We start from the raw sequence: 22,378 nt of genomic DNA, 5'->3' as shown, positions 1-22,378 counted from the left end.
TTTTTTTGAGGCTGGGTCTCACTCTGTTGCCCAGACTGGAGTGCAGTGGCATGGTCTACAGCTCACTGCAACCTCCACCTCCAGGGTTCAAGCAATGCTTGTGCTTCAGCTTCTCTGTAGCTAGGATGCCTGACTAATTTTTGTATTTTTTAGTATAGATGGTATTTTTAGTATAGGTTTTGGCCAGGCTGGTCTCAAACTCCTGACTTCAAGCAATCAGCCCACCTTTGCCTCCCAAAGTACTGGGATTACAACTGTGTCAGTTTTACAAATGACTAACAAACTTCCAGAAAACATTCATAGAGTCAACAATGTGTTTTATTATACATCTTAGATTTATACATTTCATATATGCTTTTAAAGCTTCAGTTAACAATTCAATACAAAATTTAAAAACAAATATGTGTAGCAGTGGTTCTCAGGCACAGCATTTCGGAGGAGACAGGAGCAAGTCTTTTCCCTAGCATACACATAGTGACTATTATGAACCTTAAAAGTGGTTATGTTTCCTTCTGACCTAGCTGCATTTTCGACTGAATTTCGTTACAGTGAACAGCTTTCATAGGTATGATATTGCTAACTGGAAACAATGAGATTTAAAATAAATTGATAACCTGTATTTTCTTGAATCGTTAAGACCTAAAATGATCAATTTTCCCTAATAGAGCTCCCGAATCATCCAGCGAAAATAATAATGTCCATAAAGCATCTAGAGTATCTGCCTAAGAACCACTGCCCAGGGTTATTCAATGTCTTCAGGCCTCACAGGATGAGGTAATGGTATGATGGATTTCTTCTCTATGTCCCTGGAAAGTGCTTTCCTCATATCTGTAAAGCAGCAAAGTTTAATATAAACACCCAAATGTATTAATATCAAATTTAAAGCGTATAGGTGAAGTTCCCATAAGAGGTTTATCCTCTACCCCCCTTCCATCAGATTCTACGCAAAATGTATTTATAAATGAGTCTCCCAATTGCCAGGTATACCAGATGCTAACCAAACCCCACCCAGGATTCAGCTCACAATACATGTTCTTGTTAGTAAAATAACATGTCCATAACATAGTACAACAGTAATGTATAGAAATTAACCATTGGTTAGTAGGTAAGTTAATTACTACTACTAATAGGTTCATAAAGGTAGGTTAAGGGAGATTTAAATATTAACGTCAAGTATGATTCTTCTACATTTATTAAAATAACCAAATACTACAATATGTAGAATGAATGTACTACTTTGACGACTTCTTGATGATAGTACCATGGAAGGGAGCTTACCATAAGCGTCCTCATCAGGCTCTCCATTGCTGGCTGAATAGTACTCTATGACTGTCCTGTATACACTGTAGCCCAACTGCTTGTACATGTTGACGGCAACTTGGTTAGATACTCTTACAAAGAGATCGACAAAAAAACCACCCTTTCTTTAAAAAAAAAAAAAAAGGAAAATGTTAGAATGTGGGAAACCCTAGAAAGTAACAGACACATGTTTTTTTTTTTGAGACGGAGTTTCGCTCTTGTTACCCAGGCTGGAGTGCAATGGCACAATCTCGGCTCACCGCAACCTCCGCCCCCTGGGTTCAGGCAATTCTCCTGCCTCAGCCTCCTGAGTAGCTGGGATTACAGGCACGCGCAGACACATGTTTTTTAAACATGTTTTTACCTTGCTTTGACTGCTACTCAGAGTGGTAGTAATAACACGTTGCAGCTGATTACATGGTAATAGAAATTCACATTACTTAGGATTTATGACAATTACTTTGAAGACTTTATGTTTGCATGCGAGTATTTCAGAAACTATGACACGTTTTCTTAAAAGATAAAGGCATTTGTTCTGCAGATTCACTACCTGTTACAGTTTCTCCTGTTTATGAACTTTATATACATGGAATCATACATTCTTTTGTCTTTTGCTTCTCTCAGTCAACATTGTTAAGAGTCAGCTTCAACTGTGGCTGGGCTTGTTCACCACAAGCCATTCATGCTCCTGTTGATAAACGTTTCTGGCTTTTACTATTACCAACAATGCTCCTATGAATACTTTTGTTGAGCGTCTCATGTAAGGTCTATAGCTAGGAGCCTCATTGTTGTGTCACAGGGCACAACTTCATTAGTTAATGCCAAACTTTTTCCAACTGGCTTGTACCAACTCACACTCGCACAGAAGCAAGTAAGCCTCCATTCCATAGTAGCAAGGGTTGGTGCATCAGATGTTTCTATTTTTGCCCATCTTACAGTGTAACTGTATCTCAGATTTTAATTTGTATTTCCAGTTGCTAACAATGCTGAATATATTTATTGATTGGCCATTTAGACTTCTCCTTCTGTACAGTACTTAATTTCTTTCACATAATTCCCCCCCCGCTTCAGTTCCCTACGTATTCTGAATATTCAATACTGTGTAATGTCTTTGCAAATATGTTTTTCCAATTCATAGTTTGTCTTTTCATTATCCTTATGGTATCTTTTGATTTAAAAAACTTACTTCACTTCAGTGAAGTTGAATATATGAATCTTTCCTTTAGTTAGTACTTTTTATGGCCTGTTTAAAAAGTTCTTCTACACTGGGGCCAGAGAGACTCTCCCATATTATATTCAAAAGACTTCTTAGTTTTGCTTTTCACATCTAGGTTTTTAATAAGTCTAGAGTGGATTTGTGTATGGAATAGTGGTAATCTGAGAAATTTTTTTTCCCATAGGGACACCCAGTTGTCCAGCCACCTTTACTGAAAAGTCTGTCTTCATACTACTGATGTGCAATGCCTCTTCTATGGTATGTTAAAGTCCATATATTCGTGGGTCTGTTTCTCAAATTCTGTAGCACTGGTCAAGATAACTACAGCACTAAGATACAGACTCACTCTTTACACTCTGATAGCTGAAGGGGAACATCACCCATTTTTGTTGTTCAAGAATATCTTACCTTTGTTGCTCTTAAGAAGTTCTATAAACAATACTTAGGATTTTGACTGCAATTACATTGGAACTGTATCCTCTAACCCAGTGATAGTTCATTGCTCCACTTATCGGGGCTACTTTAAGATCCCTCAAAAAGTTTTAAAAATGTCAGAGAGGTCTTGCATAGCACTTGCTAGATTCTTCTTAAGTACTTAATGTTTTTTTCATGTCTTGGCATCTTTTTCTAAATTTTACTGTTTTTATATATACACACACACATACACGATTGATTTTTATACTGACTTTATATCCAACAACTTTGCCTACCTTTTATTAATTCTAAACATTTATTTATAGATTCTTGTGGATTTTATATTTGTGTAATCATATCTATGCAAAATAAGTTTTGTTTTCTCTCAACCCTTGGATCTTTTATTTTTCCTGCTTTCCTGTGCTGTCTAGAATTTACAGTAAATTATTGAAGTGGGACTAACTTGTCCCTGATTTCAAAAAAGTACTCAATGTATCACTACTAAATATATTTACTACAGATTTCTTATAGCTATTTTTCAAATTCAGAAGTTCCCCCCTTCTATTTCCTAGTTTGTTAAGTTTTTATCAAGAACGAGTATTGGATTTTATCAAGTTTACTGCACTTACTAAAATAACAAGTGTTCTCCTTTAATGTGAAGTTGAAACCACCTTGTTCCTGATGTGTCATCCTGTTTACGCAGTCCCAAATCCATTTTGCTAATTACTTTTCTGGGATTTTGCATCTGAATGAGATCTTCCTCAAATTTTCCTTTCCCGTATTTTGTCAAGTATTGTTACCAGGGTTATCCTGGTCTTAAAAAAAAGTTGAAGAATGTTCCCTTTTTCAGTTTGTGCAAAACAGTTCGAGTAAAAGTGACCTTTCAGTCATTATTTCTTAAATGTTTGGTAAAGTTGGCCAGAAAAGCCACAGCTTTCTTTGTGAAAAGATTTTACGCTACTGATTAAAATTCTTTAGGGCAGAGGTTGGCTGACAACCTGTTTTTGTACTGCCTTCAAGCTAAGAATGTTTTTTTGCAATGGTTGTTTAAAAAAAAAAAAAAGCCTATGTAACCAAGACTTTAGCTGGCCTGTAATGCCTGAATATTTACTATCTGACCTAGAAGAAAACTGCTAAGTCTTGTTCTATACCCTTAACGAATTTCTATCACATTGTTCTATCAATTAGAAAGAAGCATGTTTAAATCTCCCATTAGTATAATTGTCTATTTCTCCTTCTAGTTTTGTCAATTTGTGCATTTTTACTATGAAATGATGTCACTAGGTATATACCATTTTTAATTGCTCTTTTGTTTGACACCGTTTTGCTCTGGTGCCCAGACTGGAGAGCAGTGACGTGATCTCAGCTCGCTGTAACCTCTACCTCCCAGGTTCAAGCAATTCTCCTGCCTCAGCCTCCTAAGTTGCTGGGATTACAGTCATGTGCCATGATGCCTGGCTAATTTTGGTATTTTTAGTCAAGATGAGATTCCACCATGTTAGCCAAGTTGGTTTGGAACTCCAGACCTCAAATGATCTGCCTGCCCTGGCCTCTCAAAGTGTTGGGATTACAGGCATGAACCACCACAACCAGCCTTGTTACTTCCTTGATTAACTATTTTATCAATATGCAGTGACCCTTTTTATGCTGGTAATAATTATTCAACTGTAATTTATTATTGATATGTATTCTAACTTTATTTTGGTTAGGATTTATAAAGTCATTAAAAAATTCACTTTCAATCTTTCTGTATTTATTAAAAATATTTTGACATATTTTACACATATTTCCTATAAAGCGAATACAGCCTTTGTCTTTTAAATAGAGTCACCGTAGTGGGCCGGGCATAATGGTGGGTGGCTGTAATCCCAACTAGGAGGCTAAGGCAGGCCAATTGTTTGATCCTGGAAGGCAGAGGTTCCAGTGAGCCAAGATCACGCCACTGCACTCCAATGGAGCAAGACCCTGTCTCAAAAATAATCATAAAATAAATAAATGAAGTCTTAAGTCCATTAACATTTACTGTTGTACTTACTGACCATTGTTGGCTACCATTTTATTTCATGCATTTTGTTTTGCTGGTTTAGTTTCCTTTTTCTCTTCTTCGGGATTGATTTCTATAATTCAATTGTTCTTCTCTACTGGTTTGGTTTCTATTTTTAATGTGTATATTATGTATACATGTATACAATGTATACAAGCATGTATATATGCATTACCTATGGGTATACGTATGCATACCCCTACAAATAAAGGTTACTTAAATCTTAGCAACTATTCTAAAAAACGAAGGCTTAGAAACTGGAAAGGAAGACAGCTTAGTGGTTTTCTACTCAGAAAGTGAATCTATCATATAAACACCTTAAATTATATGTGCAAGGTCACAGGTAGTTACAACCCACTGTTTTTTGTTTTTAATACTTTAAGTTCTGGGATACATGTGCAGAACATAGAGGTTTGTTACATAGGTATACTCATGCCATGGTGGTTTGCTGCACACATCAGCCTGTCATCTACATTAGGTATTTCTCATAATACTGTCCCTCCTCAATCCCCACCCCCCGACAGGCCCCAGTGTGTATTGTTCCCCTCCCTGTGTCCATGTGGTCTCACTGAACAACCCACTTTCTAACTCTCTGTTCACTACACAATAATGCCAAGTACTTTTTTTTCCCCATCATAATGCCATTAATAAATGTGTGTAAACAATAATCGTGCTAAAAATTTTCTTCCCTTTGTTTGGTCTAGGGAGAACTTTAAAAAATCTTAAACATTAGAAATGGCTTCTTTTTCAGCTAACACAATTTCTTCTCTTTGAATGAGTCTGAGCTCCTTTTGCCTCTAGTTTGGCTTGAAGCCTTTGTCAGGCTGGTTACTTCTTTAAAACTTGCCTTTATTAAATCTAATAATTAAGTGGAAATTAAGCTCAAGAACCCTCCTCAGCAACTATTCTCTTTCTCACCACACTTTTAGGCAGTTATGGTGGAGAAAGAAATGGCAGCTTGACAACACATATTTCTTCTAGAATGAAGATAGGAGGAGGGGCTTTCTATTTATTGTATTACTTTTATTGCAGATAATGAAGGGGTTTGATACATACAACACTTCTCTTAAAAAAAAAAAGATGCCATGTTCCCAAACTGTGTACTGAGGTGCCGTAAAGTGTCTCAAACTCATACAGCCACCAAAGGATATTTGAAATGTTCAGGGAAAACAGCAAAACCTTACACGTCAGATGCTGGCAAACTCAACATTAGATCATGCTACCTGCCTCTTAATGACGTGGTATTTCTATGAAGCTGAGTTTCCGGCAGTTGTTGTGACTAAAGAAAATACCAGATGAAATCAATGTGAAGCAGGAATGCAGGTGGTTGTGTCAAGTCATTCAATGTCCAACAGGTGCACACATTTCATTACTAGCTCGCCACAGTTATTTAAGAATGAAATATATTTTCTTTCAAGTTTTTTAAAATGGGTATTAGCTGTTAGGCTATAAATACTTATTAAACATTTAGAATATAACTACTTAAGACTGAACTATTTTCTTTTGGCTGAGGAGCACTGTTAAAAATCTATTCTGATGCCAAGGCAGTGTTAACAGATGTTAGGAATGTGTGCCACCGTGGCGCAAACATTAAAGGACACCTTGAGTGCTGATTCCACCAGTTCCTCAGCTTGCAGGCCTACAGAAGGTCCCTCCAACACTTTGCCTTCATTTCCTCAATGGCAAAATAGAAACAATACCACTTTGACTATGTGACAGAATTTTTGTAAGGACTACTGGAGGTAGAAGAAGATGAAATTCCTGTAAACTATAAAGCATGACCGTTATTCAGCCTGAAGGGAAGAAAATGGTTAAGGGTCCACAAATCACTAAGTGTATTTGAAAAACCGAATCTCACCTCTCTGAAATCTCCTCTAATAACTCCATAAGTTTAGCAGCCAAACCAAGGCGTCGAAATTCTGGGGCAACAGACAGAGCTGTGACGTGCCCATGCCATTCTTCCCTAGCTACTGAGCCTTCTGCTTTACCCATAACTGCCAACAAAAAAAAAATCACATTCAGTAACTAGACACTGATTTACACATTATTATAGAATTACTGTTCAGTACATTTTTATTACAAAGGAAACTAATAACTAAGTTTTCATTTCTTTTTTCTTTGAGACAGAGTTTTGCTCTTGTTACCCAGGCTGGAGTGCAATGGCATGATCTCGACTCACCGCAACCTCCACCTCCTGGGTTCAAGCAATTCTCCTGCCTCAGACTCCCGACTAGCTGGGACTACAGGCATGCACCACCATGCCCAGCTAATGTTTGTATTTTTAGTAGAGACAGGGTTTCACCATGTTGACCAGGATGGTCTCGATATCTTGACCTCATGATCCACCTGCCTCAGCCTCCCAAAGTGCTGGGATTACAGGCGTGAGCCACTGCGCCTGGCCTCCAAGTTTTAATTTTTAAGTACTAACTGAGGTCATCCAGCTAACAGTTAGTGCTTTTATTTGAAATTCACTTGCAAAGTTAACACTGTATGTAGTTCTAAAATCAGAATTAGAACAAGTTAAAAAGGAATGATAGGCTTAAAACACAACTAATTTTGAACAAAGAACCAGAGTATGTATTTTTTCAAATATCTATATTTCATATGGGTGTGGATACGTGTGGGTACATGTAGAGGTACATATGCAGTTCAGAGCTAAAAGTTTTGTTAGTAATGCTGCTAATTCAATGAAGATGCTATGATGCCTGCATTATGTACCAAATAAACCGTGTAGAAATTTAACACAAGTATAGAATGAAAGATTTTTTTTTTTTTTTTGAGACAGAGTCTCACTGTGTGTCACCCAGGCTGGAGTACAGTAGCGTCTCCGGCTCATTGCAAATCCTGCCTCCTGGATTCAGGCAATTCTCCTGTCTCAGCCTTCTGAACAGCTGGGATTACAGGCGAGCAACACCACGCCCGGCTAACTTTTTTGTATTTTTAGTAGAGGCGGGCTTTCACCATGTCGGCCAGGGTGATCTCAAACTCCTGACCTCAAAGGATCCACTTGCCTCGGCCTCCCAAAGTCCTGGGATTACAAGCGTGAGTCACCATACCGGCCTTAGAATGAAATTTTTTTTTTAAGAATGAAAGATTTAAGAAGACTAAGAAGACTAAAACCGTGTCTTTCTGGTTCACTGCCATTATCACCTGGACCTAGCACCATGTCCAAAACATAGAAGAGATCAGTATGTTGTTGAATTGTTGAAGAGGAAATAAAATTACGAGCATCATGGTTATATTCCAGTTCTTCAGTCTAAAGCAATCGGTTGAAACCTATATTAAAATCTTTACCTACTCCACGGAATACTAATGGTATTATACTTACTGTAACCCATTAATTCTCCACCAGGTGCCTCTGCAACAATGAAATACTCCGGCCAGTGGGCGAGGTACTGTAGGTAAAAAGGAATCCCATACTAGAGTGCTGTTAAGGAGTGTGAAAAGTAATGGATAGTAGAAAGTTCTTCATTAAGGGATATTGTAAAAAATAAAACTTTTCCTTTAAAAAGCATACTGTTACTTTATCCCCAGCTCTATGTAAGTCCTATAATCATACATACCATTATATAAAATACTTAGGTTATCACTGATATTTAACAAATTGCCTGGACACACAGCCTCGAGTGTGGAATGGAGATAGCAGTGTCTAACAGAACACAGAGAATCAGGACCCCCGAAGTTCCACAGTCTACGTCCCTACTGACCACACCATATCTAAGTCTGCATTTATATTCACCTGATATTATTTGTTTGTGGTCCGCCACCTCTTACTCTATGAATGTCATGTTCCCTCTGTCCCTGGGGCGTGGTACATAGAAGATGTTCAATACATTGATGCTTACACAATTGCATTCAAAAATCAATGGCTAGTTCCTACTTTGACTTCAGCTATGAGACTGTGAAAATAACTTTACAACCTCAGTCCTTCCAGATGCAACTTAATTATCCAGTTTTTCCTCTCCGCTGATTCAAATCCTGCATTTTTAGAAATGCAGATAAAAGATGACTTAAGGAATCAACTATGTGAACAGAAAATGCCTGAACCGTTCGCCTCTGACTTAACTCCTCAACCTTGGGATGTCCTGACTGACAGGTACTCATTCCTACACTTCTCTTCTTTTTACTCTGTACTTTAATGGATGAAAATTATTTCTTGTTAGTATAAACTTTCTGATGCAACTTATAAGAGGACACCATGAATAATACATACACGTATCTTTTTAAGTTCCTGGAAAACCTGTTCGGTGTAAAATTCTTCAAAATCTCCTCTGAAGGACCATCATTATTTTGAGTACTCCCCAAATATAACCCTTAACATGGCAGGCCAGCCAGTCTTCCTGCCAGCCATCGCTGACATACACCACAACCATCTCTCCGTTGGCTAACAGAGGAGCTCCAGACACCCCTTCCTGCCATCTTCCTCTAGGACCTAACAAGCTACTTTCAAATATGGGCTCACCTGGATTATGGGACTTTCACTGTCAATTTTAAATGTCACTGGAAGCACACCATATACGCAGGTTTGCATTCTAAAATATTCCCTTCCTATATCGTGAAGTTTTTGTCATTCAAAATTCTTCAAAAATCTTTAAGTGGTGATATCGTAGTCATAATTTTAAAAATACAGATGAACACTTCGGAGACTTTTTGCTTTTCCCATTCAGTTTTGTTTCTGATACATAGTCCTGTTGCTGCCTGTACCTGTAAGTTAATTTTTACTGCTGTATCGTATTTCCTTATGTGAAGAGACAACTTAAATAGCCTGTATCCTGACAATGGACACCTGGGTCATTTCAGTTTCTCAAAAAAATGTTTAAAATCCTTCTGCAGTACACAGCTTAATTTACTTACCCATCTCCTGACTGTTGAATGTGAATGTTATTCCAAATGCTTAGTGACTCTCCTGCAATAGATAATTTTTGTAATGGTACAACTCAGGGCTTAGCAAACTTTTTCTGTAAAAAGCAAACAGTAAACATCCTAGGCTTCGTGGACCATATAGTCCCTGTGGAACTACTCAGACTGCAAAAGCCACAGACAAAATATAAATCAATCAGCATGATGTGTCCCAGTGAAATTTTATTTACAAAAATGGGCAGCGGGCCAGATCTGGCCTACGGGCTTTATTTTGTCAACCACTGACAAACTGCTTCTATTTCTTCTTCTTTTCAGTTTTCAGGAAATGGAATTACTATTTCTAAAGTGCCTTCCAGAAACATAATAGCAATTTATACTGTCACTGGCAATTTATGAGAATGTTCCTCTCACCTCACCATCATCAGCACTGAGGTTCATCATTTTAAAAAATCTTGGTTGATGTGATAAATAAAATATGGCACCTCATTTTGGTTTTAATTTATGTCTTTTGACTGGCGAGACTGAACTCTTAACACCTTTGTTAAGCTCCTGTGTGCCCTCTTTTGGTAAATTACCAGTTAGCAGAACCCTCCTACCCACCTACAGTAGACATAGAACATAACCCAGAATCCAAACTTTCTGTTGTAAGCCACTGGAGATGTGGGGTTTCTGTTACAACAGCATAACCAGAGTACCCTATCTTCACATCTTTGCCCCATTTTTCTATTGGGACCATGATAAACACTGCTAATTGTTACTTTAAATCCTCTATTCACTTTAGTAACAAGTCCCAATTTATAAAGCGGGGTACATTTCTGGACTCTAGATAGGATTTGTTGGAGCATGAAACAGGTACTGTGCTGGTCCATGAGACAGGGGGACTGCACGGCATTTCCCAAAGGTACTCTTAAAAGGGAAGAACACTCTCATCTTCCCCTGTTTTGATTCTGCCGCTGGAAACATGGCTATGATGCTGTTTGCTCTGGAACAAGATTAAGGCCACCCTGGGAGTGGTCCGGTGCTTAAACTGCAAAGGGCCTGGCTCTTGGTGTCTTCATGGAACCATCACCTGCCTGGGACTGCTTATCTCCAGACTTTGTTTACACTAGAGAGATGAAGCCACCTTGCTGAAGTCACTGTGCTTTCTGTTGTATACAGCCATGCTGACTCCTGAGAGGCAAGGCTGGCAGGGGAGCTGTGATGTTACAGATTTACACGAGGTCATGATATTAACGGTTTGTCAGCAGATCTAAGACAACCCTTGTTCTCAGGTTCATTTTTTAAAATTGCTTTCAGTGTTGCTTCTGATGTTTCCTGACCTACAAGTTTTTAAATTTTTCAGTACTCATCTGTGTTTCCTTTTCTTTCTCTATTTTCTTTCCTCTCAGTAAATCTTCATTCAACTTTTTTTTTTTTTTGTAAAAAAGGATACGGTTTCTGTAAGTGGATCCAAGTTACTGAAAGAAATGAGAAATATCAATAATAAGCAGCATTTACAATAACCAGTTTAAATAAGCCTGCTAAACAATAATATGCCACAGGAAAACAAAACATGCTTAACTGACAACTCTAAGGCCAACTGGAGGCCTGAGGAAGATGATTTACTCTACCTAATAGCCATAAAGGTGTTGTCATAGCAGCTATTAAGGTGTTTATACGTTTTTTCATTTAACTGTTGCCTGCCTCTTAATAAATCTACATCTTGCATTTTCTAAGTGGCAATAAATTGCTAACAGAACTGAGGACCAGCTAGGGATGTATCTCAGAGACAGAACGTCAAACTCACCCGCCGCAGCATCCTCTGGGATCCTCCCTGCCTGTGTCTGTCTGCCCTGGCAACTGCTCTTCTACTCCACCCTCTAAACGCGGTCACTCCCACCACTCTGTTTTTGCTCCCCACTCCTCTTTTACACTCCTACCTCCCTGTCCCCACCATCCCCATTCCTTTGCATTCCAAGATGTGTTCTTAGTAGATGCCTCCTGACCTGGCTCTGATGCTGTGGGCGCCTCACCAGCACATCCCAGCACACTATTCCCAAATGTGCATTCTGAAAACGCATCTCCTCCGTCCCCAAACCATTCTGTCCCCTCACTTTCCTATTCTATTAATGGAGCCACTATTTTGTCAGGCTCAAAACCAGCTACTTTTGAACTGTTCCGATTTCTAGTCAAATTCTCCTTTGAGACCCATGACGATGATAGGGATAACACATTTCTGTAGCCCGGCAGTTTTTAAACTTTTTGGTTTCAGAACTCCTTTAAACAGTAACTGAGGAACCCAAAGAACTTCTGTTTATGTGTAATATCTACTGATACTCAAAATTTTTTAATATTAAAAAATTAAGATTAAATTTTATTATTTAAAATTAATTTTTAAAATTTAAAAATAATAAATCAGTTACATGTTAACACAAATAACTTTACAAAAAAGTCACTATACTTCCAAAAACGAAACAAAATCCAGTGACAGCAACGGCACTGTTTTAACAATTCTGCAATGTCTTGCTTAAAAGACAACCGGATTCTCAAGCATTTGTTAGGCTTGCTGCTGAAAGATCACACCTTGGGAAGCTCCACTGTGTACTTGGGAGGGAAAGACAGTGGAAAAGGTGAAAACCCTTCTTAATACATCATGAAAATAGCTCTGACCTCACAGAACACCTGAGACAATCTTGGGGACCCCCAAGCCCTTACCTGCACTTTGAGAATCACTACTCTCAACACAGCTCAGGGAATCACTCCCACACTTCTCAACTGCTTTATCTCCTCGTCTGCCCACCCGTACCCCGCCTCCACCCCTGCCATCTCAGGGCCTTCCTATTTCATCTGGAGGAAAAGACAACAGCAAGAAGCAGCCTTCACCAAAGTCCCAACCGAACCAATGCACACAGGCTTCTGCGCCCATATGCTACTTGCTCTCCTGGCACTAGGCACGGACTACGGCGAGACACCCCGTCAGTACTCGGAACCCTCCTCCTGCAATTCTCTTTCCCTCCTGCATCTGCATCTTCCATTTCTCTTTCCTGGAAGAAATGTACAAATATGTGCACTGAGCCATCAGCTGCTCTTGAACAGCTTCCCATTCCTGGGACAGCCTGAAATGCTGTCTTCACTCAGCTTCAGAGGCCATGGGGTTTTCCTCTCACCTCACGGAGCCACATGGTATCCTTTACTGGAACATTTGATGCCCTACGGCACCATCTTACAGCCTCTTAGCCTTTTTTTTCTACACTTAATGCCAACCCCCAAATTTCTGTCTTTAGCCCAGACCTAATCTTGAGACGCCCATGCCCAGATGCCTTCCTGGCCCCTCCACCTGGGTTTCCTGGTACACGTGGCAGAGAAGCTCAGGTCTTATGATGGCCTCTCCAGGCCTTGCCCTTCTAACTCTGCTGTTATCCCCTCACCCTCCCACGCTCTCTCTGTTCCAGCCACGAGGCCCACCTCCTATTTGCAACAGGGGTGTCTTCGTTTACAGTCCCCTCTATCTGGAAGCTCCCCTGTTTTCATGTAACTCATTTCCTAACTTCCCCAGGTCTTTCTTCAACGGCACTCTCCCTCAACACCCAAACTAAAGCCGAGTCCCCCCTCACTTCCAACTTTCCTTCTCTGCTTGTATTTTCCTTTGTAACTGAAGTGAAGTTCCAAATGACTTCCCGTACAGTATTAGAGCAGTGATTTCCAAGGTGTGGGTCAGGATTTGGGGGTGTCCCCAACATTGTCTCAGGTGTTCTATGAAGTCTGAGCTATTTTATGATACACTAAGGTTTTTTTTTTTTTGAGAGGGAGTTTCACTCTTGTTACCCAGGCTGGAGTGCAATGGCGTGATCTCAGCTCACTGCAACCTCCGCCTCCTGGGTTCAGGCAATTCTCCTGCCTCAGCCTCCTGAGTAGCTGGGACTACAGGCACACGCCACCATGCCCAGCTAATTTTTTGTATTTGTAGTAGAGACGGAGTTTCACCATGTTGACCAGGATGGTCTCAATCTCTTGACCTCATGATCCACCCGCCTCGGCCTCCCAAAGTGCTGGGATTACAGGCGTCAGCCACCACGCCCGGTCCAATACACTAAGGTTTTTAGAGGGGAAAATGTACATTCTATAGACATGTTTTTATATCTTGTTCACTGATAACGCCTCTAGCACTGGCACACAGTAGGCACTCAAATATTTTTCCAAGAATAAAATATGTGTCAAATTAATTGCAATGTTCTGCATCCATGGATTCTTTCGATTCCAACTGCAGCATCTAATCTGAGTGATTCTTAGAGTTTTCTACCAAAATCAAAGAGGTAAGAAAATAGAAAAAATGGGGATGAGGTGTGGTGGCTCACAACTGCAATTCCAGCACTTTGGGAGGATAAGGTGAGAGAATCACTTGAGCCTGGGAGTTCCAGACCAGCTTGGGCAACAAAACAAGACCCTGTCTCTACAAAAAATTTAAAAAATTAGTGGATGTGGCAGCACGTGCCTGTAGTCCCAGCTACTCAGGTGGCTGAGGCAGGAGAACAGCCTGGGCCTGGGAGGTTGAGACTACAGAGAGCTATGATTGTGCCACTGCACTCCTTTTCTGGGTTACAGAGTGAGATCCTGTCTCAAAGAATAAAAGAAAATGAGTGTGACAGAAACCACTAGATTCACACTGATCCCAGCTGCCTGACCGCATGTCAAGTTTCCCCACTTTCACTCCCCGCTACTCTGGAATTTCCTTCTTCCTCACTTACCAATGTGTTATCCATCCTTCAGGGTTCACCCACTCTGAAATGTTCCCAGCTATCTCATCCCACAGTTCTTTCCACCTTCTTCACACCCAAATCGGAACCACTTGGTCTTTCGCTTCACATGGTGGGAGCTTATTTTTTAAAAATGGATGTAGGACTGATAGGCAGAGAGATAACCAGCATAACAAAATGTTAACTGCAGAATCCAGGAGAAGTGTCTATAGAAGCACACGGTGAAATTCCTCCAACTTTTCTTTTATTCTTTTTGAGACGGAGTCTCCCTCTGCCGCCAGGCTGGAGTGCAGTGGTAAGATAGCAACTCACTGCAACCTCCGCCTCCCGGCTTTAAGCGATTCTCCTGCCTCAGCCTCCCGAGTAGCTGGAACTACAGGCACGCGCCACCACGCCCAGCTAATTTTTTTCTGTTTTTTAGTAGAGACTGGGTTTCACCATGTTGGCCAGGATGGTCTCAATCTCTTGACCTCGTGATCCACCCGCCACGGCCTCCCAAAGTGCTGGGATTACAGGCGTGAGCCACCGCACCTGGCCTCCTCCAACCTCTCTAAACGTTCGAAAATCTTCATAATAAAATGTTTTCTTAAAAAAAAAAAAAAAATAGTACCTGCAAATCAGAGGTCTGGCCTTAACTCGAATCCAAAGAAACTGAATCCAGGGCTCTACGCACAGCGAGCCTTCCCTAGGATCTGCCCTGACACCTCATAGAGGAAAGGTGTCTACACCGGGGTGTGCAGCTACAGTAACTAAACCTGCAATCACCAGCCACGACTGAGACAGTATCGCTGCAGGGACACAGTGATCAGCGTTATTTCATTTATCTACAATTTAACCACGGCCACCAGGTGGGCTTCACGATGTACGCATCCCAGCAGCTGCTGACCCGTTTCCGACCCTCGCAAGCCCCCTCTGCGGCCGGGCCTTTGGCGATGCCCACTGCCCAGAAGAGGCGCGGCTCAGCCATCAGCCAGCAAGCAGCCGGGCGAGGAGCCCAGGTCCTAGGCTCGAGGCCGCGCCCCCGGCTCGCCCCATCGCCCCGGCGCGTCCTGACAGCGACCCTGAGCGGCGGCCCGAGGGCTGCCCCAGGACCCAGGAGCTTGCAGGGTCCAGAGACAAAGTTTGAATACTTTGCCAAGGTCGCCAAGGCCGACGCGCGTCGACCCCGGGTCCACCCGTTCCTGGACCCTGTGACCCTAGAGAGGCTCCCTTAACGGTCGGCGGGGGTGGTTCTCGCGGGTCTCCGCCCGGGTTTGGGGTCCAGCCGGGAGGGCGCGGCCGGGAAGCTGGGCCGGGCCAGGAGCGGCTGGCCCTAAGCGCGTCTCACTCACATGTTGTTGAAGCGGAACAGATCGTCGCAGGTGAAGGCCCGGAGCGTGGTCATCGCGCCGCTGCCGCCGCTTCCGAAACCATACGCCGAGACCCTGCGCCCGCCCACCGGAAGTCTCCAGGAGCGCGGCCGCGGCGGAACCCGGGGGCCGGGGTACTGCTTCCGGGTCACGAGTTGCTCTGCAATGACAGCAGCGAAGCAGCTTCCTCTGGCGGCCGGCGGCGGGAATTGCCAGCTAGCTCCCGTAAGGCCTCCGGGGCTCTGGCTGCTCAGAGCTTCGGAACCCCTCCCGGGAAGCGGCTGCAAAAAGCAGGCCTCGACGCTTGGCAAGGAAAAAAGCTGCTGGGGATGCAGAAACTCAAGCAGAGGAGCAGGATTCTGCAGAGTAAATGGGGAACGGGAGACCGCTTGTCCCAGGGATGCGAGTCGCAGATGTCATCTTAAAATGTCAATACCACGTTTAAATACAAAAAGAAGGCCGGGTGGGGTGGCTCACGCCTGTAATCCCAACACTGAGAGGCCGAGGGGGGCAGATCACTTGAAGTCAGGAGTTTGAGACCAGCCTGGCCAAACGGAAGGAAGGAGGGAAGGAAGGGAGGAAAGGAGGAAAGGAGGAAGGGAGGAAGGGAGGGAGGGAGGAAGGCGTGTGCCTGTACTTGGAGGCTGAGGCAGGAGAATCCCTTGAACCAGGAAGCGGAGGTTGCAGTGAGTGGAGATCTCACTACTCCACTCCAGCCTGGGTGAGGCTCCATCTCAAAAATAAAATAAATAAATGCAAAAAGCAGTGTAAAATTGATTTTGATAGTACACTTTATTTTTCCCTGACCTCACTTTATTGTACCTGAATATCATTTCAGCCTGGCCTCGAGGATTCTGGAGACAAATTCACTGGTAATCTCATAAGAGCATGCTTATGACATACTGCTTTTCACTTGCTGCTTTCAAGATTCTTTTCTCCTCTGTGACTTCTGAAACTGTGCAGGTAGTGTTTTACATCTCTTCTTGCTTATACTCTTGATGTGTTGAGCTTTTTTTATCTCTGTTCTTTCATTGGAGAAGTTTTCAGTAATTATTTTGTTTCATATGTTCAGTTTCTGAATCCATTTGTTATACTTTATATCTTTTTATTGGTATTGTCATTTTCCTGGTTTTACTTAGTTTTCTGTTTTTCTATTTTTATTCGTTGATCATTATTCAAATGATAATTTTATTTTTTTCAGTTAATTTCTGCATCTCCATTGTTTTAGGGTTGATTTCTGAACTTTTTTTGATGTCTTTAATTGTACCACATGACCCTAATACTTTGAACAGGTAATCTTTGATTGAGATTCAAGCATCAACAAAAAGCCTCCTGCCACAACTCTTTTAATGTGACTTTCTCCTGGGGTAATCAGAACCAAATTGGCCCAGATGCTAGAAGCCTCTTAAAGCCGGTTCCGAAGATGTGTCTCGTGTGGAATTGTGTGTGTATTTTTCAGTGAAAGACGGTTTCTCGGGTTTCTTCATAGTGGCCTCTGGTCACCTGATCCACATGTTGCTGGTGGTGCTGCTGCAGCCTTCCTGCTGTGGTCACCAGGATTTCCTTTTGGTCTCAGAGACCCAACCTGTCATTCAGAGGACCCCCATTTCTTTCAGCACTCCATGTCATCGGGGCAGAAACCAGACTTTGCCGTAGCTTCAAAAGGACAAACGTAAAAACACTTGTGTTAGTATTTTCTTTCTTTGTTGAAGGAGAAGCCAGGAGGTGCGGACTGACTCTCACAGGCATTCTGCTGTACTGCAGAGGAGCAGGGGCTGTGGGGGCAGGGTGAATATAATCAACTTTTTTTTCTTCTTCTGAGGTGGCTCGTAACATTGTGCTCACTTGGTGTGCTGCAAACTCTGAAGTGGTTCTTAGAGTTCAGATGCATTTTCTCACTAGTCATTGTTACATTTACATATTACCAAAAAATTAGGGCCTGCAGTATTTTTTGTGTCATTTAGCTAATGTACTCAGTATTATTTTATAGATAAGATTCATAAAGTGTATTCATCTGTGTCTAGTAAATGGGGTAAGTTTTGTTTATTTTTTTTTTCCAGCTATGTTGTCCTATTTTACCCAAGACCTTTTGCCAGAGCAGAAGATACAAGATGCATTCCCAAAATCAATACTGAGAGGATATGGAAATGGTGGCCTTGATAATTTCCACTGGAGGAAAGACTGGGGAAATGTAGACGAATGTAAGTTGCAGAAAGAAGATTATAATGGACTTAACCAATGTTCATCAACTACTCATAGCAAGATATTTCAATGTAGTAAATGTGTTAAAATCTTTAATAATTCTTCAGATGTACATAGACATAAGTCATACCGGAGAGAAACCTTTCAAATGCAAGGAATGTGGCAAATCCTTTCAAATGTTCTCATTCCTGACTGAATATCAGAAAATTCACACAGAAAAAAATTCCAAAGATGTAAAGAATATAGCAAAACCTTTCACCAGTGCTCACACTTTACTGAGCATGAGAACATTTGTACTAGAGAGAAACCTTACAAATGTAAAGAATGTGACAAGGTTTCTGAAACTTGCTCAGCCCTTACTAAAGATAGATTTTACACTGCAGGGGAACATTAGAAATGTGAAGAATTTGGCATTAGTATTTAATTCCAAATTATGGCATTATTTAATGCCATATATGAATGCCGAATGATTTCATGCCATTATACAAGTGGCATTAGTATTTAATACAATTAGTATTTGTCAAAAGTATTTGAACAGTGCTCCCACCTTACCGAGGTAAGGACCATGGCACTGAGAAAAAACTCCGCAAATGTGAAGAGTGTGGCCGTGTCTTTGTCTCCTGTTCAAGGCTGTCTAATCATCAGATGATTATCGCTGGAGAGAAGCTCTCCAAGTGTAAAAACTGGTAGAAGCCCAAGACTTTCCAAACCTCAGGGAAATGAGATTGGAAAGAAACGTTTCAAATGTGGGGAATGTGGCAGCATCTTCAGGTGGTTCTCAGACATTACTAAACATAAGAGAATTCACACTGGGGAGAAACCAGACAAATGTGACAAATGTGGGAAAGCCAATACCCAGGCCTCACACCTCAGTGAATGTTTGAGGATTCACATTGGAGGGAAACCCTACCAATGTGAAGAATGTGGGAAAGTCTTCAGAACTTGCTCAAGCCTTTCTAATCATCAGAGAACTCATTCTGAAGAAAAACCCTACATATGTGAAGAATATAGCACCATCTTTAAGCAGTCATCAGACTGCACTAAACCTATGAAAACCCATACTGGAGAGAATCCTTACAAATGTGATGAATGTGGAAAAAACTTTACCCAGTCCTCAAATCTTATTGTACATCAGAGAATTCATGCTGCAGAGAAATCCTACAAGTGTGAAAATTGTGACAAAGCCTTTATCCAGTTCTCACACCTGACTGTACATGAAAGCACTCATATTTGAGAAAAAATAAACAAATGCAAAACTAGGGAAAGCCTGTAGTAACTGCTCCCATCTTGCTTTACATCAGAGTTCGTCCTTCATCAGGTTATGATGAGTATTATGAGTTGAAAGACCTTTCATGAAATAAGTTTCCAGAGCACTAAAGAGTATTTCTTCTGAAAAAATATTAGAAATATGTTTTATATTAGATGGAAGCCTTACATCAGCTGCTTAAACTTTATTCAAATTCAGAGAATTTGTATCGGAGAGAAATCCTTCAAATGTCATAAGCGTGGAAGAACATTTGTTCAGAAACTATAGCTTAGAAAACACCAGGGTTCATACCAAAAGATATTTTCCAAAGGCAGTAAATTGTAAAAATAAGCAAAATCAAGTCTAAATAAACATTAGGGAAAGAGAAAGGAACAGGGCACTGACATGTTCAGACATGACGCTGAATAAGTGTTGAGTCTACAGAGTAATCTGGACTGGAAATAGATTATTCATTCACATTTAGGTTTAAAAGAAGGATGAGATTAATTTTTTTGTAGCGTTATAAGTGCATTCAAGATACACTTTTTTGCATTGAAAAAATGTTAAATAGTTTGAAAAGCCAATATTGATGTAATTCAACTTTCAAATCAATTGATGCTATATCTGTATTTCTAGCGCTGGTGTGAAAACACATTTTTAATGGTTGCTGCATCAGAGATATGAGAAGTTATTTTATATTAAGTGTGCATCGCTGATACACTTTTCCATGAAAGGTGAAAGATGCTGAAATGTAAGATGCGTGAGTAAATCTTGCTAGAAAGGCTCTTTGTCGCTGTCGTATATACCTGTAAGTGATTCATGAGTTAGTTTAATATTCTTCTGCATTATAAGAAGAGAGAATCATTTTGAATTTTATAAATCATTGGTTTTAGCAGTATTTCATTATGATAATATAGCGCAAGTTTTGAAATGCTTTTTAAGATTCTTTGTGAACTTAATTTGTTTTTAATTGAACACAATTGTGTTAAATGTGTTAGGTCTGGTGCTCATGGAATAAAGTGTTATCCTACCAAGAATCAATCCCATCTCAATGGTGTCGATAACAGACGGCAGCAATCTACTGTCAGATGGCAGAGTGGAGTGACATCTTCAGTGACCTTCATTCCCAGTGACTTTTTAACTGCAAGTAACTGGAAGAATATGGTTCTCATAGTTTTTTATAATTTTCTTTGTAACTACAGAGTCATTATGGTTATAATAAAGATTATACAGAAGTATAAATAAAATACATATATTTCTGAGTAATTAGAAATTTTTTCCTGTCATTTTTCTTGGATGTACAACCCCTCTGCCCTGCAAAACACATAGAGAGTTTACGTTGTGATTTACATGGAGGTAAATATACAAATATGTAACTGTAAAAATAAACTAGCCTGGGCATGGTGGCGCACAGCTGTAATCCCAGCACTTGGGAGGGTTGCTTCAGCTGAAAAGTTTCGGACCAGCCTGGGCAACATAGTGAGTGACACCTGTCTCTACTACAGATTTTTTTAATTAGCTGGGAGTGGTGGTGCACACTTTCAGTCCCAGCTACTCGGGAAGCTGAGGTGGAAGGACCGACCACATGAGCCTGGGAGATGAAGGCCACAGTGAGCTATGTTCATGCCACTGCACTCCAGCCAGGGCAGCAAACCGTGCCCTTGTCTAAGAAAACAAGAACCAAACGCAATGGAGATAAACTTCAGGGTTAAGAGAATGACGGAGCACGTCATTGTGTTTGTGTGAGTGCGGGTGTCCACCTGTTTTGAAAGTACACATGACAAAGAAAATAGCAAGACTGGATTCAAACAGATCACTTTAATAGTCTTGATAATTTACTAGAAAACTACACAAACCTCATAGATTTTGAAGGAAATCTCAATCTCTCCTTTGTGCTGAATTCATTTCTGTATAACATTCTGGCTCCTGGTTCAGAATCTCCTCATGCAAATCCTGTTTTTATTTGCCTGTTATTCATGCTGGACCTCACACATAATGTTCCCTCCCATTGTTCATGCAGTCATATTTTATTTCCATGACCTGCCCTGTGGTGAGAAGGAGAATTTCCATAAAACTTAGTGGTGCTCCCCTAGTAATTCTCAGATGTGAGTATCTTCACAATGAGGGTGTTAAGTTATATTTTATTTAACTAGTACATTTGATTTAGTTCTTTCAATTAGACAAGCTATTTTAAGCCCATTTGTCCTTAGTTATTATTCTTTTACTTTTTGTAATTGATGTCGTTGGCTTTATTTATTTTATTGGGCCAATTTGTTCAGGTAGACACTGGAGATGCTTCCTAAGTTATTGGGTTGTTTTGATACATAAATGAAGTAAACAAATATAGTGCTAGGTGAATAGCACCCTTTGTAATTAGGAGTAAATAATTCTGTTGAAGTGAGTTTGTGTCTCCAAGTTAGAGACTGAAAGCATCCATGGTGAAGAAACAGTATTGATTTTGCAGTGGAGAGAGGACATCTGTTCCCAGGCTACACAACTGGCTCTTTCCAAACGTGTGAAGCGGAATTCCTCTTGTTCACTTTTCCAATAATCTGCAGTCTTCTGCTGCCTCTTTGTGTTCATCCTAACTCTGCTCTGCATCACAGTCCTCACTGCGTGTCTTCCGGCTACAACTTTCTCACTGTTATCCCGCCCATCATGCCACATAGTGCTTTGCAGGTTCTGAGAGGTTTGGAATTTTCTAACGTGGTGAGAACTTACTCTTAACTGGAGCCTCTGAGGCCATTTATAGCCATGAATACACCATTTGGATCACTTAATTGGCACAAGAGGCGTGCACTGTCTGCAGGCCAGAAGGTTCCACTGGTCAGTTAGCACTGTCTGGATTTATTTGTAAAAGCTGTTAAGTCCTAACACAATATGGTTAGTACTAGTAAAAGATAGTACTAAGTATTAGCACAAGACAGTAGTAAGTCCTAACACAGTATGGTGAGTATAACATTAGTTTGAATAGTAAAAGCATCAACACCATGTATTAAAGAGTTTGTTCTTTAT

At 40.8% G+C, this 22,378-nt stretch overlaps 1 protein-coding gene, 1 long non-coding RNA gene and 1 pseudogene across 3 annotated transcripts; 2 read left to right on the top strand and 1 right to left on the bottom strand.

Moving 5' to 3' along the window:
* Positions 1-300: 300 nt before the first annotated feature.
* On the bottom strand, positions 301-16,005 carry NAA20 (N-alpha-acetyltransferase 20, NatB catalytic subunit). The gene is made up of 6 exons (XM_002747483.6): positions 15,898-16,005; positions 11,266-11,290; positions 8,302-8,392; positions 6,832-6,967; positions 1,279-1,424; positions 301-828 (listed from the first exon to the last, which is right to left on the bottom strand). Exons 1-6 carry the CDS (start codon positions 15,948-15,950, stop codon positions 743-745), a joined length of 537 nt encoding a protein of 178 aa, XP_002747529.1. The 5' UTR covers positions 15,951-16,005; the 3' UTR covers positions 301-742.
* Positions 2,701-10,319, top strand: LOC144582463 (uncharacterized). Its single transcript, XR_013535139.1, has 4 exons — positions 2,701-2,773; positions 8,964-9,069; positions 9,202-9,496; positions 10,149-10,319. It is a non-coding gene; the product is annotated as an uncharacterized LOC144582463 (long non-coding RNA).
* Positions 16,006-16,167: 162 nt separating the features above from the next.
* LOC118153474 (zinc finger protein 195 pseudogene) lies at positions 16,168-20,636 on the top strand (annotated as a pseudogene). The gene is made up of 4 exons (XR_013536254.1): positions 16,168-16,281; positions 16,754-16,878; positions 17,976-18,533; positions 18,645-20,636. The product of XR_013536254.1 is annotated as a zinc finger protein 195 pseudogene (transcript).
* The last annotated feature ends 1,742 nt before the right edge of the window (positions 20,637-22,378 follow it).

This window comes from Callithrix jacchus, chromosome 5, assembly GCF_049354715.1.
Source record: "Callithrix jacchus isolate 240 chromosome 5, calJac240_pri, whole genome shotgun sequence".
Lineage (NCBI taxonomy): Eukaryota > Metazoa > Chordata > Mammalia > Primates > Cebidae > Callithrix > Callithrix jacchus.
The sequence above is the reverse complement of the archived record's forward strand: the minus strand, read 5'-3'. Positions and strand labels throughout refer to the sequence as shown.